This window comes from Bos javanicus, chromosome 22, assembly GCF_032452875.1.
Source record: "Bos javanicus breed banteng chromosome 22, ARS-OSU_banteng_1.0, whole genome shotgun sequence".
NCBI lineage: Eukaryota > Metazoa > Chordata > Mammalia > Artiodactyla > Bovidae > Bos > Bos javanicus.
Window position 1 is genome coordinate 16438705 of NC_083889.1, and position 15648 is coordinate 16454352.

The following is a 15648-nucleotide window of genomic DNA, read 5'->3' on the forward strand; positions in this document are numbered from 1 at the left end:
CATAATGAAAGATACAACTAGTGGAGGGGAGGGGGGTTTAAAAGATACTAAAGAGCGAGGATGAAAAGGCATTACACACTGGGAGAAAATGTCTGCAAATCATATATCCAACACAGAATTTGTATCTAGGCTAGATAATTCTTAAAACTCAGCAATAATAAATAGATCCAATTAGAATATGGGCAAAGGACATGAACAGGTATTTTACCAAAGTATAAATTGGCAAGTGAAAAGATACTCAACATCATTAGCCACTAGGGAATTGCAAGATACAAATCTGTACAGCTATCAGAAGAGCTTTTAAATATTTTAATGCTAAATGCTGGCAAGGATGCAAAGGAACTGAATCTATTACATTGCCAGGAATGAGAAATAGTACAGCCACCATGGGGAATAATTTGGCAGTTTTTTATAAAACCAAACATGCATTTACCATATGACCCAGTATTTGCACTCTGAGCATTCATCTCAAAAAAATGAAAACTGTTACACACACACACACACACACACACACACACACACGCCTGTATGTGATTGTTAAAAGCAGTTTTGCTAGTAATAGTAATTTGTAATAACTCATCAAATATCCTTCAACAGGTGGTTAAAAGAAACTGCCATATATCTATACCATGGAATACTTACTACTGTGCAGTAAAATTGAATGACCTATTGATATCTGCGTTGACTCAAGTGCATTCCAAGAGAATTATGCTGAGTGAAAAAATCCAGTCTCAAAAGGTCGTATACTGTATGGTCACATTTATATAATACTCTAAAATAACAAAAAAAGTATAGGGATGAAAAAAACCAGATTAGTGGTTGCCAGAGGTTGGGGATGGAGGGACAGAGCAACAGAAGAGGGAGGGGTTGCCCTTAGAGAGGTCTTGGTGTTGGAAACATTGTGTATCTGAATTGTGATGGTGGTTCCACAAATCTACACGTGATAAAATGACAAGTACACACACACATTGTACCAATGTCAGTTTCCTGATTTTTATCTTAAATTATAATTATGTAAGATGTACCCATTGGTGGAAACTAGTTGAAGGTTATTATTATCTTTGCAACTCCTGTGAATCTGTAAATTCATACTAGAAAGCAAATCTAAACAGCCATACCAAATATAGTGTGTGAAACTGGCTTGGAAAAACAATTAATGAAGTCTATATTTTAGGACAGTTGAAAATTTGAAAATGACTGATAATAGATGATATTAGGGAATATTTGTTAATTTCCCTACCTGTAATGATAGTATTGTTAGTGTCGAGATTCTTATTATTATTAAAGGATACATGTAGAACTATTTGGAATGAGTATTTTGATGTTTACAACTTCAAAAATATGTTTTTCAGTATGCATAGAGAGAGAAGGCAAACGTTGTTTAGTTACTCAGTAATGTCTGACTCTTGTGACTTCATGGGCTCTAGAAGCCTACCTGGATCCTTTGTCCGTGGAATTCTCCAGGCAAGAATACTAGAGCGGATTGCTATTTCCTTCTCCAGGGGATATTTTGGACTCAGGATCTGATCCTGTCCCCTGCAGTGGCAGGCAGATTCTTTACTACTAAGCCACCAGGAAAGTCCAACGCAAAGAGAGTGAAGTGTTATTTGTTGAGTACAGGCATTCACTGTACCATTCTCTGTACGTTTGATATTTCCAAAATAAAACATTAGGGTCAAAATGATCAGGGCCTTCTACAGATGGATACTCTGTAGCTTCAGGCTCCCAGCTGCTCTCCTCACTTCATTGCTCTTGCCAGGCGTAGGAATGCCCCTTGCGCTGAGGTTCAGGGTCCCTAGTCCACCTGCACTCTTCCTCTAAGCTTGTTCTTCCATCCCTGATCCGTTGCGAAATTGGACACCCAACGAGAAGACAGTACCTCCGAGATTCCTAGAGAGGCTGGTCTGGCGACTTGGGGAGCCGGAAGCCCATCCCCAGGCACTTCCTGTCCGGTCATTGTTCTCGTGCCGGTAGGCGCCGGGGTCCAGGCCACCCGCCTTCTGCTCCAGAGCTCGCGAGCTCCGGCCGTGCTTCTGCTCCGCGCACGGTGAGCGGGGGTGGTGTGGCCTGGGCGCGAACGTCGGGGGCGCGGGAGGGTCCATTCCAGGGGTATGTCCCCCTCGTCCTCCCTTCAGGGATCCCAGCACTGTCTGTCTGTCCCGGGGCGGCTCCGCGCCCCGGCACTTCGGAAATCCGCTGTTGCCTACCTACCGGGGGCCTAGCCCCGGGGTAGGTTGGACACGAACCGCCCCAGGGGCCCGGCTTATCCCAGGATCTGGGCTGTGTGGCGTCTGGAGGTGGAGGAGATGGGTTGCCACGATTGGAAATAGGGAAAGGACGTTGAAAGAAAGCCCATGATAGGAGACTGTGCTGTCTAGGGCTGGAGGCCAGTTAGAATATCAGCAGTCTGATATCAATGCCCAAAGTAGGCGATCTTGTGTATACACGGGTGAAACGAGTATTAAGGACCTTCCTCCCTGATAAAATTCAACTAGTCATGGAAAGAAGAATTCTCCAGAATTAAGATTTGTTGCAGGACTGAAATATTGCACTACTCAAGAGATGCAGGATATGGAATAAGTTGCCAATAAGTTAATGCAGAATAAAGTATATGATCACTTCAGTAGTAGCAAAAGAGAACTTAATGAAATTTAGCACTTTTCTCCTAATAAGACACCTAAAGGGAAATAGGAAAATTTCAGTTTCTCCATAATCAGTTATAATGGTAGATTAATACTCACAGATTAAGAACAAAAAAATCTGTTGGCTTGGCTGTGATACTGGGGAACTGTTAGTTCATGGTGATATGATTTGTTTCAGTCCTTTTAGAAAGCAGTTTGACAATATATGTCACCTATAAAATCCTTTGGTTAGTAATCCCTCTATTCTAAAGGAATAATTCAGCAGCAGAAAAAACTATTTGCATGAAAAGAATCTTAAGAATTATGTTAAGAAAATAAACTGAAAACAAGGTTCTTTTACTAAAGCAGTGATTAATAAATAGGGGCTGGTTTAGTAAATTATAATATTATGGTGGTGGTGGTTTAGTCACTAAGTCGTGTGCAACTCTTGGCGACCCCATGGACTGCAGCCCACCAGGCTCCTCTGTCCATGGGATTTTCCAGGCAAGAATACTGGAATGGATTGCCATTTCCTTCTCCAGCAGATCTTCCCAACCCAGGAATCGAACCCAGGTCTCCTGCAGTGCAGGCAGATTCTTTACCGACTGAGCTATGAGGGAAGTCCTATAATATTATAGGTATTATATAATATATAGTATTTATATTGTTTTTAAATTATGTATATTATAATATTTAGAGTACCATGCCAGAAGGAGGTGGCATTGTATGTACTTAACATTAAAACATCTACCATCTTAAGAGTGCTGTTTTGTCTCACAGTTGAAAGAAATAGAAAAATATAGAAATCAAAGGAAGAGGACCTTAAAACCACCTGTGATTACATCACCCAGAGATAACCTCTCCTAACATGTTGGTGTCTAGTGCTAAGTTGCTTAGCAGTAAGTCATGTCCAACTCTTTACGACCCCATGGACTGTAGCCCACCAGGCTCCTCTGTCCATGGGATTCTCCAGGCAAGAATACTGGAATGGATTGTTGTGCCCTTCTCCAGGGGATCTTCCTGACCCAGGGATTGAACCTGCATTTTTTATGTCTCCTGCATTGCCAGGCGGGTTCTTTACCACTAGTGCTACCTAGGAAGCACAGTTGGTGTCTTTTTCTTGAGAGTCTTTTGTTCATACTATTGTTCTTGGTGCTTAAAACAAACAAAACAAAATCTTTGCATTGTAGTGACCCTTCTTAAAAAAAAAAAGCCCATGGTGATAATTGTGAAAATATGCATCCCCTAAATTAAAAAGTTCAAGTCATAATTGTCAGTATGGTTGGAGGTTTTCCCTCAAAATAAGTATTTTAAATTCTTCAGTATACAGTGATTATCTCTCTGGAGATGAGCAAGGGGTAATTTTTTTTAATCATTTTCTGTATTTTTTAAGTTTTTACAATTAAATTATATTAACTGTATAATCAGGGGAAATCAATAAACATTACATAAAAGTGTTTGTAATGTGATCATTATGGAGATAAATTGCCTATTTACAGTCCAACTCCTTCCATCCTGTTGAGGAATAGAGCAAACCCTGTGCTGTAGTGGCTGCTGCCTGGACACTGGTAACCTGTGGTCTTAGTGGCATCAAGGCAAACCTCTGCTCTACTAACAGTGTTTTCTGATTTCCCAGTAGATACTACTCATCATGTCCCTGGGAGGAAACTCAGGAAGAAGCTTTTGAAACTTAAAGATTAGATGGGGCTTGACTTCTGCTGGGCAACCCCCAGCCATAGGAATTCTGCTGAGCAGAGACGATGACCACAGAATTGAGAGAGGCTGTGGCCCTGGCTCACTGGGGCCTAGTGACAGTGAAAAAAGAGGAAGAAGAGGAGGAAGGCTTTGTGGGCCAGGCATCCAGCCAACAAGTGCACTCTGAAAACATCAAAGTCTGGGCCCCTGGGGAAGCTCCTCAGACATGCCTCCCTGTGTCAGAACAGGAGGAAAAGGTAAGCAGTGGTCGGGGAGGAGAGAGGGAGGATGGTCCTAAAGATTGCACATGATTTCAGGAGGGACCCTGTCCTTCCGCTTCCACACCTAGAGTCTTATTTCCTGGTGAGGGCTCTGGCCTTTAGTCTTTTGCAATTTAATTGAAACATACTATTCTATTGATGTTGACATTCAGTACTTTCTATAAACCAGTGCTTCTCAAACTGTGCTACAGTTTGCAATTAGCTGGGGAGTTTTTTTATGAAATCATGATACCTATGTCATATCTCATGTAAGTTAAATCAGAATCTCTGGGGAGGTGGGCCCCAGATCTCTGTATACAAAAAAAAAAAGCTCTTCCAGTGAGTCCAGGCATGATTTGATAACTCTTACTTGTACTTCTCAAACTAATATGCGTAAGAATCACCAGGGGTTGGGGTCAGGGGATATGAGGTCTTGTCAAAATGAAGATTCTGATTCAGGAGATCTGGGGTATTGGTCAGAGACTCTGCAGTTTTCACACACTCCCAGTGATGGTGATTCTGCTTGTCCACAGACCACAATTTGAGTCGTGAGGCTGTATGTTTTCAAACCTACACCTCACCATGACTAGCCGTATGAGGGCAGAGGTACCCCAAAGACTCTCTGTAATAATATGACCAGAACCTTGCTTCTTTGATCTTTAGGCTTTAGGAAGATCTACTCTGAAGAATCTCCCCATGTCTTGTCATGCACTCACTGACAAGTTAGGTTTGGGCAGTGAGATGAAATCAAAGTGATAGGGGAAAAGGTAGCAGGCTTGCTTCTCTGCCTAACTCACCTTGGGGATTAGGGAAGACTCTCTGGCTTCCTTTTCCCTTTTTATAAATATTTGGTGTTTTTCTTTCTTTCTTTTTTTTTTTTTTTTATGGCCTTGAAGAATAGGTGCTTATGTTCTTGTCTTCAAAGTTATGATCATACCACCTTCCACCGACAGTCTCCTCAGAAACCCACCTGTGCCTGCTTGTTTCTAGGGTCAGAACATGTTCTGGGACATGGCTGTAGTCCTGAAACCAACACAAGAGGCACCTGCTGCTTCAACCCCAGGCAGCTCTTCATTACCAGGGACTCTGGCCAAGAGCGAGCTACTGGACACTCATGGGAACATGGCCTGTCTAGGTGAGGTCAATTCTCTGATTCAGAATCTGACTGTTGAGGTTTCTCAAAATCTTTTCAGAGGCTGCTGGTGTGGTCTCCTAGCCTGAGCAACAGAGAGTACTGAGGTGTTGAAGGTGTCAGGGAGAGCTGGGCAGAGGAATACTGAAAGATGCCTATGCATTTGTCATAGGAAATGGCTTGTTTTGCACACAGTTTCAAGACACCACACCAGGCAAACACAGGTAAACTCCAAATTTAGTTTTTTAAAAAATAATTTTACATATTTATTTTTGGCTCTGCTGGGCCTTCTTGCTGCAAAGGCAGTGGCTTCTCTGTTGCAGATCACAGACTCTAGGGAGCATAGGCTTTGAGAGTTGTATAGTTGTGACGCACAGGTTTAGTTGGTCCTCGGCAAATGGGATCTTCCCGGATCAGGGGATCAAACGTATCACCTACTTGGCAGGCAGATTCTTTACCACTGAGCCACCAGGGAAGTTCTCCAAATTTAACTTTCGATTACATTTATTGTTCAGCAAGTTTCATATCTATGCACACATGTAGACACATGTCCTCTCCCTATGCTTCGTGTTTGTTGTAGCTTGGTGAGCCTGCAAGAGAAGCTAACTAAGATAAGAAGGGTCACCTTTTGTGGTGATTTTTTGAGGTGTTCCATTTTCATAGGTCTTTGTGGACTTTCTAGAGGATTTTGAACACTTGTGTCAGCCATGATGATGTCCAAAGTCAGTCATGATGGCTGACTTACCACCTGGTTCTCCAGGCTGGGACTCAGGATATGCCTGGCTAGCAGTGGTGGAAGCTTGTGAAGTAGGGACATGTAACTGGGTCAAGTGTGTGGTCACCATAAGTCCTGTGTTGTGGAAGCAGTCTCTGCATGCCTGCCAAGGCCCCTCTGGCACTGACATGCTATGAGTCTGCCTGGCCAGGGCTGTGGCTGAATATTCTGAACCCTCTCTCCTCCCTAGCCAGTTGCTCAAGCATTTGCAAACCAAGTCCCTTTCTTAAACCAGTGTTTTGGGGAAGGTTAGGACGGCCACCTTTCATATTCCTGTGTCTTCTTTAATTCCCCAAACTCTCAGTAACTTCTGTTTCCTATCTTTGCTTTCTGTTCCAGTCCTTCTGGCACATTCCCCTTATATCACTTCTTTTCTGTTTCCCTGCTTTATCATACATTCATGGTCTGAACTCCAACAGCTGCACCCATCCACTAGGAATGGCCACTGTTTTCTGTTTTTCTTTTTTTTGGCTGTGCGGGTCTTTGTTGTAGCAAGTGGGCTGTAGGCTTTCACTAGTTGTGGTGCACCAGCTTCTCATTGTGGTGCAAGGGCTTTTCTTGTTGCAGAGTATGGGCTCAGTGGTTGCCTCAAGGGCTTCTCTACTTGTAGCATTCAGGCTCTCTAGTTGTAGTGTGCAGTCTTAATTGCCCTGTGGCATGTGGGATCTTAGTTTCCCAACCAGGGATTGAACTTCTGTCCCTTGCATTGGAAGACTGAGTCTTAACCACTGGACCACCAGGCAAGACCAGACAACTATTTTCTTTCCCTGCTTTTCCCAGCCAGGACTCACCTTTCTGCCAGCAATTTCTGTTGTTACAGGTAATGGCGAGAACACTGACTTCTAGCCATTGAGAGGGGAACCCCAGTGTAGTTGCTGCCATATCTCTGAGAACTCTTTGACCTTGAGCAAGTCCATTCTTTTTCTGAACCTCCATTTTCTGTTCTATGAACTGGGGTCTGTTCATTCAGTAAATATAAGATTTGTTGAGGTACTGCTTCCTGTGTGCCCAGCTGTGTAACAGGTGCTGGACATATAGCAGTGAGTGAAAACAGCCTTGCACTTTTTTAGCTCCCATACAAGTGAAGGGAAATACTTTCATCTTGATAATAAAATTGTATAGTATACATGAAAGTACTTTGGAAATTTTGATGTGAATGTCTGAGAGTTTTATTTACAGTTTGGTGTGTACTCATTAAAATTGAATTTATTAAGGTTTATACATTAAAATAAAAAAATTTTTTTTTTTTTAAATTTTTTAGCCATACCACGCAGCATGTGGGATCTTAGTTCCCTGACTAGGGATCAAACCCTTGCACCCTGCATTGGAAGTACAGAGTGTTAACCCCTGGACTGCCAGGGAAGTACTTAAAGTGTATATATTTAAAACAAGTTTTTAAACTTTTTAGTGTAACTTGTTTTTATTTCCTTTGTACATCTGGAAAAATTCAGAAGATGGGGCTTCCATGGTGGCTCACTGGTAAAGAATCCGCCTGCCAATGCAGGAGACACAGGTTCGATCTCTGATCCAGAAAGATAACTATTGAGCCTGTGCTCTAGATCCCGGGAGCTGCAGCTACTGAGTCTGTGCACCCTAGAGCCCATGCTCCGAAATAAGACAAGCCATGGCAATGAGAAACCTGAGCATCACAACTGGAGAGTAGCCCCCGCTCGCCACAACTAGAGAAAAGCCCAAACAGGAGCGAAGACCCAGCACAGCCAAAAATAAATAAAAATATTAAAAAAAAAAAGAAAAAGAAAAAAAAGGAGGGGGGGATTCCCTGGTGGTCCAGTGGTTAGAACTCCCCACTTCCACTGCTGAAGGCCCAGGTTCGATCACTGGTCAAGGAACTAAGATCCCAAAAGCCATGTGATGTGGCCAAAAAACTAGGAAAGGAAGAGTGAAGAGGTAGTAGGGGAAAGAGGTAACAAGGAGAAAGTAAGATAAGACGGAAGAAAAGAAGATATAAGAGCAGTTTTAAACTACAGGGAGAAAAATGGAGTAGAGTTTAAAAAAAAAAAATCACAACAGTAGAAATAGATATAACCAAAAAAAGATTAGCTTTTCAGGGTTTTCTGTTGTTGTCGAAGTCGGGGCTTTGTTGTATCCAGGGCTCAGCCATTCTCTTTCTCTGACACTGCCCTTCCTGAGTGACTGTGCTGGAGTTGCATTACCATGGTCTTAGCCAGCGACCAACCTGGACTGTCCCCTTGCCCAGTATTGCTCTGTGCCTTAAACATCCCCATGCCACCCACTCCCTTCTTGGTTGGAGAGTTGCCCTGGTCTGTGCCAGTAGGGTGTCTGGATGCTCGGTGCCCCTGTGCAGTTGCTCATGACCTGCAGCTTACAGCTGAATTCAATATACTTCCCCATCTTTATGAATTGACCATCCTATTCTTTTTCTAGATCATAAAAATCTGAAACTTACATTTTCTGTTTTTGTTTGTTTCAGGTGCTGAAACCAAAAATCGACAGTTATTGGTTCCAAAAACTGAAATATGTGATGAAACAGAAAAATCCTTCATCGTTTCAGGAAGAATCCAGAAAGTTGACCCGCAAGGACCCAAGTTAGGAGAAGCCTGTGAAAATAGGAACATGTTAAAGAGGCAAAGAATAAAGAGGGAGCAGAAAGATTTTGGACAGGTGACAGTGAAGGACTGTCACCTCCCTGAAAACCTCAAAGAAGAGGAAGACCAGAAGTGTCCCAAAGCTGAGGAGCGATACACCCTCAGTTCTGGCTCTGTTAAAAATCAGAAAAGCCAGCCTGGGCAGAAACCTTTTACATGCGGCGTGTGTGGGAAAGGCTTTAGCCAGAGCGCAAATCTCGTGGTGCATCAGCGAATCCACACTGGGGAGAAACCCTTTGAATGTCACCAGTGTGGGAAGGCCTTCATTCAGAGTGCAAACCTTGTTGTGCATCAGCGAATCCATACTGGACAGAAACCCTATGTTTGTTCAAAGTGTGGGAAAGCCTTCACCCAGAGTTCAAACCTGACTGTACATCAAAAAATCCACTCCTTAGAGAAAACCTTTAAGTGCAACGAATGTGAGAAAGCCTTCAGTTATAGCTCACAGCTTGCCCGGCACCAGAAAGTCCACATCACAGAAAAATGCTATGAATGTAACGAGTGTGGGAAAACGTTTACCCGGAGCTCCAACCTCATTGTTCACCAGAGAATCCATACCGGGGAGAAGCCGTTCGCCTGTAATGACTGTGGCAAAGCCTTCACCCAGAGCGCCAATCTTATTGTGCATCAGCGAAGCCATACTGGGGAGAAGCCATATGAGTGCAAAGAGTGTGGAAAAGCCTTCAGTTGTTTTTCACACCTCATCGTGCACCAGAGAATTCACACTGCAGAGAAACCTTATGACTGCAGCGAGTGTGGGAAGGCCTTCAGTCAGCTCTCTTGCCTTATCGTGCACCAGAGAATTCATAGCGGGGACCTTCCGTACGTGTGCAACGAATGTGGGAAGGCCTTCACGTGCAGCTCGTACCTGCTTATTCATCAGAGGATCCATAACGGGGAGAAGCCATACACATGCAATGAGTGTGGCAAGTCCTTCCGGCAGAGGTCGAGCCTCACAGTGCACCAGAGAACCCACACGGGGGAGAAGCCCTATGAGTGTGCCAAGTGCGGTGCAGCCTTCATCTCCAACTCGCACCTCATGCGCCACCACAGAACCCACCTCGTGGAGAGCACATAGAGGGCAAGGGAGACCTCCAGGTGCCGATCCAAACCTCCCGCTCCCCAAGTCGGATAGAAACCTCTTGGCTGTTTCCTCCTTGGCAAAAATGAAGCCTGCTCTGTCCTACAAAGTTACGGTTTTGGACTTGCCTGGTGGTCCAGTGGGTAAGACTCAGCTTCCAGTGCAGGGAGCACGGGTTTGATCCCTGGTCGGGGAAGTTCCATATGCTCTGCAGCCAAAAAAAAGAAAAAAAGCAACAGTTTTCAGGAGTGCAGCACAAAACACAAGGCAGACATTTCAGAGGCTAGTTTAAAGAAAATGAAAACGAAGGCCTCAAGGCAAGGATTTTATGTTTAACAGTACTCCAAGTGATCATATTGTTTGAAGTGGGATGTGGCCTTCTTAGAAACGGGTCATACAGAGCTCCGTGATAAAGATCCTTCTGGGGAAAAGGATTTTTCACTTAATTTTGTTTTTGAAAACTCTGGTAATTTTCCTGGGCAACATGCAGGTTACTGGTGTGTCTGACTGATGGAATTCGGGAGCTTTGAACCTTGTGTTGTAGTATTTTGGGTTTAAGCAGTGACTCATGAAGGAAACCACTTGGGGTAGCAATTCAACAACAACTCTCACCTATGAACATGATAAGTTTTCCATTCCCTGGGTAATTTTTTTTTTAATTAAACAAAAAACTGTCTGCCACTCCTTAAATGGATGGAAGTAGGAACCGGTTGTTTCCCTCATGGTCTGCACCTCATGACAGTTGGAATGGTAAAGCTCTGGAGACTGCTGATGAGTCTCTTCTGATCATTTCCCAGCCTGCATGGCAGTCACTTGAGGATGGATGGAGACTGCACAGCAGAGCCACCGAGACTGCTGGGCTGTGTTCCTTTGAGAAGATCAACAAGTCTTCTAATAACAACCCTGGTTACCATTGCATTCCATTTGAGTGAGACGCTGCTAACAGACCCCTTCCCAGATAAGAGAAGTCACAGAATAAAGCTGGAGGCATGCCCACTTTGTCTGTTCTCATTCCGCCCAGGCCAGCCAGAGGGCTCAGTTTGGGCGTCATTGTCACTTTCTGAATGATCTGGTCATTAGAAGAAATAATGGAGCCCTTGTAATTCTGAGAGGACCCAAGAGGAAAATGAACAGAGAGGGAGGGGGCAGAGTGGAATTCCTAAGATCTTAATTTGTGTTTTTTTAGAAATTCAGAGGTATTGGCATATGAAAACTTTTAGGAGGAGGAAGAAACTGGCTGAGGTAAGATACCTTTGTTACCATTTGAGCCTTTATTCCTGGAAAAACAATTTCTACAACTATGCAATAGGTAGAGTCATATAATAATATTGCCTTGTGTTTATACAGAACCTGATTCCTTGTGTACCTTCTTGTGTAGAGTCATAATACCTGGCACTTACATCATGTTTTCACAGAGATCGTTACCTTAATCCCTGTTACACTGAAAGAGCTGTTTGTCCCCCTTACCTGAGAGAGGTCATTTAACCAAGACTAAGTAACAAGTCTGTGTTCAGACCCAGGTCCTAAATCCAGGTTCCCTTTGTTCTGCCATGTTCATTCTGTCTTGCACATGTAACCCCACCTGAATCTGTGGCAGAGTCTGAGAAAGGGGTAGATAGTCTCATTTTTAGGTGAAGAAGCAGAGCTGACAGATTTGGGGGTGTGCCTTAGAGTGACCAGCAAATTTAAGATAGGGTTTGAGTCTCTTCTCTTGATTCCTGGGTCTATCTCCATCCTACTTTCAGCATACAAGCATTTATTGTAAATGTTATACCTGGTGAGAGCACTTGGGGGCAGCTCTTGTGCGTAAGTCCATGCATTTATTGTCTGATTTCTACAGGACTAAATATTAGTTACACAGCGTTTTGTAGTTTATAGAGTACTTTGCCATACAAAAGGCATACACAAAAAGCTTATTAACTTCTTAACTTGTTTTCCCCTTTAATCAGTCTTTCATCAAAGTATGTATGACTTCTCTTCCATCAAGTCAGTGATGCCATCCAGCCATCTCTGTTTTAGGCCTCAATATTTTTTAAAACTTTGGAAGGGAGTGAACCACTGCAGACAAGTAAAACCTGCAGGTCACAGATGTGTGTGATCAGAGGTGGAGGGGAACTCTAGTATAAGGCAGTGTTCTGCTTCAGCAGAAAAGGACACTGACTACATTGGCTTCTGTGCCTCTAACGACCCTTGGTTGCTGAGACTCTGTGACCTGACTCACTGTATTTGTGTTTCAAGTGAATATACCAAACAATTTATTTGTATGAGTGAAACAAGTTCTATATAACATGCTTTTCTGTTCCCCATTCTACAGAGTGACTTTTTACATTTTTGTTTGTATTTCATCTCCAAATCTGGGTTTCCACAAATCACACCCAGGTTCAGGACTCCTGATCCTACACAAATTACGTGAGCTTAGTAGGTTGCACCCCACTCCAGTACTCTTGCCTGGAAAATCCTATGGACAGAGGAGCCTGGAAGGCTGCAGTCCATGGGGTTGCTGAGGGTCGAACACGACTGAGTGACTTCACTTTCACTTTTCACTTTCATGCATTGGAGAAGGAAATGGCAACCCACTCCAGTGTTCTTGCCTGGAGAATCCCAGGGACGGGGAGCCTGGTGGGCTGCCGTCTATGGGGTCGCACAGAGTCGGACACGACTGAAGTGACTTAGCAGAGTTGGTTGCTAAACAGACCAGATCCTTCCCCACCTCATAACAACTTTTCCTCCCAATTCAATTCCAACCCTCAAAATAAATTACCGTCTACTTTTTCCAGTAGGGTTTCTGGTAGGAGAGGAGTGACTACCCTTTGTTATGAAACGTGGCTTAGGTTGTCCTTTTCCTTGGGGTCGTCGCCCTTCTTTTTTTTTTTCATGCAAACTTAGATCTCCCACCAAAAATCGAATCTTCCCTGCAGTGGAAGCTCACAGTCTTAACCACTGAACTGCCAGGGAAGTCCCTTCATCTCCCTTCTTCCTAGGCTGGTCTTGCCAGAAGTAGATGTGAACTCTGAAGCCCCATTTTCTTAAGTTGCTGAGAACTATCAGTCTTTCAGCTCTCAGAGAGCTAGGCCTAACAACGAGCATTAAGGGTAGAATGCAGAAATCTGTTTTTACCCTTAAGTGAGACCAACAGATGTATGTTACATGGAGCAAAGGGATGCAAAAGTGAATCATGTACGGGTGCTTTGGGGGCCTGGGGGAGAGATTCCTCAGCAGCATACATGCACAGAAGCACACACAGCCCCCTCTCAAACACAATTGGCTGTGAATCCTCCAGGCTCAGGAAGCTAGCCCTTCCACCATGCTGTGGGTCCCCTCTCTAGGTGGCTGTCCTCCCACTTCTGTCACTTTCCCACCTTGTGCCTAACCTTTCTGGGGTCACGGTCCATTTGAGAATCTGCTGGAGGTTGTGGATCCTCTTTAGGAGAAACTCAGATTGCACACTCAGTTTTGTGTTCATTTGTGGAGGCATATAAACTCCCAGAGGCCAATCCGAGAATCCTTTGGGGTCTCAAGTCACACCTGGGGATGTACTATGTAATCACCCACACCTGCTACAGAATGGTAACTTTATTTTTTGGCTGTGTGTGACTTAGTGGGGTCTTAGTTCCCTGACCAGGGATTGAACTCCAGCCCCTGCAGTGAAAGTGCTGAATCCTAACCACTAGACTGCCAGAGAATTCCCAGTGACATTTTTCAAAATTAACATCAGACTACGGAATCTCTAGGGATGTTGCCCAGACACATAACCTTTTCAATCTTGCTCCTCCTGGATTCCCCACCTCCCCCCGTCAGCAAATGGTGGCATCATCCAACACCCAGACCAGAAACCCAGGAGCCATTTCTGGCTTCCAGTGTATCAGGCATTGATGACAAAAATAGTTGTTATGCACTCTCTTTGTGGCAGACATGGTGCTAGGTCCTGGGGTACCAAACCAAGCAAGGCCTGCATTTCCCCCTTCTCATGTCTCTCACTGGAAAGCTGGATCCCTTAACATGTTTATTTACCAAGTTCTTTATCATCTCTTTCCAGCCTATGGGTTTCGTTTCTCAGGCACCTTTACTGCGGCCTGGAGGCAACTTGTTCTCGTGGTGCCTGTGACCTCTCATCACCACGCCCCACAGCCCTCTTCTGCTTTGCCTAATATTTGGTTTCTTTTAATATTTGGCTCAGGCCCATCTCTGGAAAACCTCTGACCTCCCCATGGCCAAGAAGTACATTTACAAGTCTAGAAGGACATGATACTTGTATCCAGAGTTTTACTTTGGGCTTTAAAGTGAAAAGCATCTGGATTCAAAATTGTGTGTATATTGTGCAGTTCTCATAAAATGTTGTTACATACACTGTATACTCTTTAAAAGTATATAGATAAAAGACATGAAGGAAATATTAAAAAAAAGTTACAAATGTTTAAGTGACTTTTTTGGAGCCATACAAATGATAAATTTCAGAGCTTGGGCTCAAACCCAGGTCCTAGGGATAATGGAATTATAGGTGATTAAAATTTTTTTAAATAATTTTTGTATTTTTTATAAGGAACAAAAATTTTATAATCAGGAAAAATATTTATTATAATCACAAACTTAGTTTTATTGTATTAACTATAAACAGTATCTCTAATTCTCCATTTGGTAAAATGTGGGATGTAGAATTTGGTAGAATGTGGGATGCTCTGTCTCCTCCCCTTGTCCACCTCTCTGCCTCTGAAAGTGTCAAGTCTGACAATTCTTAAATTCTGTTCTGTAACCATAGTCATTTATGCTTTGTTTATTGATTTGTTCTGAAAGTTGAAATAAACAGCATGAATGTTATTATGACTGTATACATGTTTCTGCAGATGTAAGTAATTTATTATGATTCTGTTTTCTTTTTGGAGCAGCATTTTGTTTTTATTGAAGTTTCTAGTTGTCTTTCTTTTCCCCTTGTGCTGGTTGCTTTTAACACATCCTCCGTTATTTCCAAATTCTCCATCCAATTAGATGTTCTTTGAGTCCCCCTTTCTCCTGTATATATCCCTTCCAGAGACCTCCAGCCTCCTGTTTTAGTCTGTCCATGATGTTTGTTTGTTTTTAATTAAAAAAAATTTTTTGGCCACACTACGTAGCCCATGGGATCTTAGCTCCCTGACCAGGGATCAAACCCATCCTCCATGGAAATGCAGTGGAAATGCAGAGTCTTAACCACTGGACCACCAGGGAAGGCCCGGTCCTTGGTATTCTCTATGCCTACTATCCAGTTGTTACACTGGTACATAGCATCCTAAATTCCACATCTACCTTCTATTTACACTCTCATTTCACTGCAGACCATCAAGTCACTTACCAAAAAGAGTATGTGGAAGGCAAAAGAGTATGTTGGGTGCCTACGTATGTAAAACAACTTTTCCTGCCCTCACACTTGCTTGGTAGTTTGACTGGCTGTGAAATTCTAGGTTGAAAATTTACCCCCAGAGC

General features: G+C 43.4%; 1 protein-coding gene across 2 annotated transcripts; it reads left to right on the plus strand.

Moving 5' to 3' along the window:
- Positions 1-1928: 1928 nt before the first annotated feature.
- On the plus strand, positions 1929-15006 carry ZNF35 (zinc finger protein 35). 2 transcript variants are annotated; one of them, XM_061396203.1, is made up of 4 exons: positions 1929-2047; positions 4258-4573; positions 5567-5711; positions 8936-15006. In XM_061396203.1, exons 2-4 carry the CDS (start codon positions 4382-4384, stop codon positions 10186-10188), a joined length of 1590 nt encoding a protein of 529 aa, XP_061252187.1. In that variant the 5' UTR covers positions 1929-2047; positions 4258-4381; the 3' UTR covers positions 10189-15006. The 2 variants fall into 2 exon arrangements, with proteins under 2 accessions (XP_061252187.1, XP_061252186.1); XM_061396202.1 differs by having other exon boundaries at positions 4261-4573.
- Positions 15007-15648: the final 642 nt, after the last annotated feature.

What these genes read in the sequence shown, in the direction of transcription:
- ZNF35 (XM_061396203.1), top strand. Translation starts at nt 4,382, where the DNA reads ATGACCACAGAATTGAGAGAGGCTGTGGCCCTGGCTCACTGGGGCCTA. An exon ending in TGTCAGAACAGGAGGAAAAG is followed by an intron (nt 4,574 to 5,566) that starts GTAAGCAGTGGT and finishes GCTTGTTTCTAG; the next exon opens with GGTCAGAACATGTTCTGGGA. An exon ending in TGGGAACATGGCCTGTCTAG is followed by an intron (nt 5,712 to 8,935) that starts GTGAGGTCAATT and finishes TGTTTGTTTCAG; the next exon opens with GTGCTGAAACCAAAAATCGA.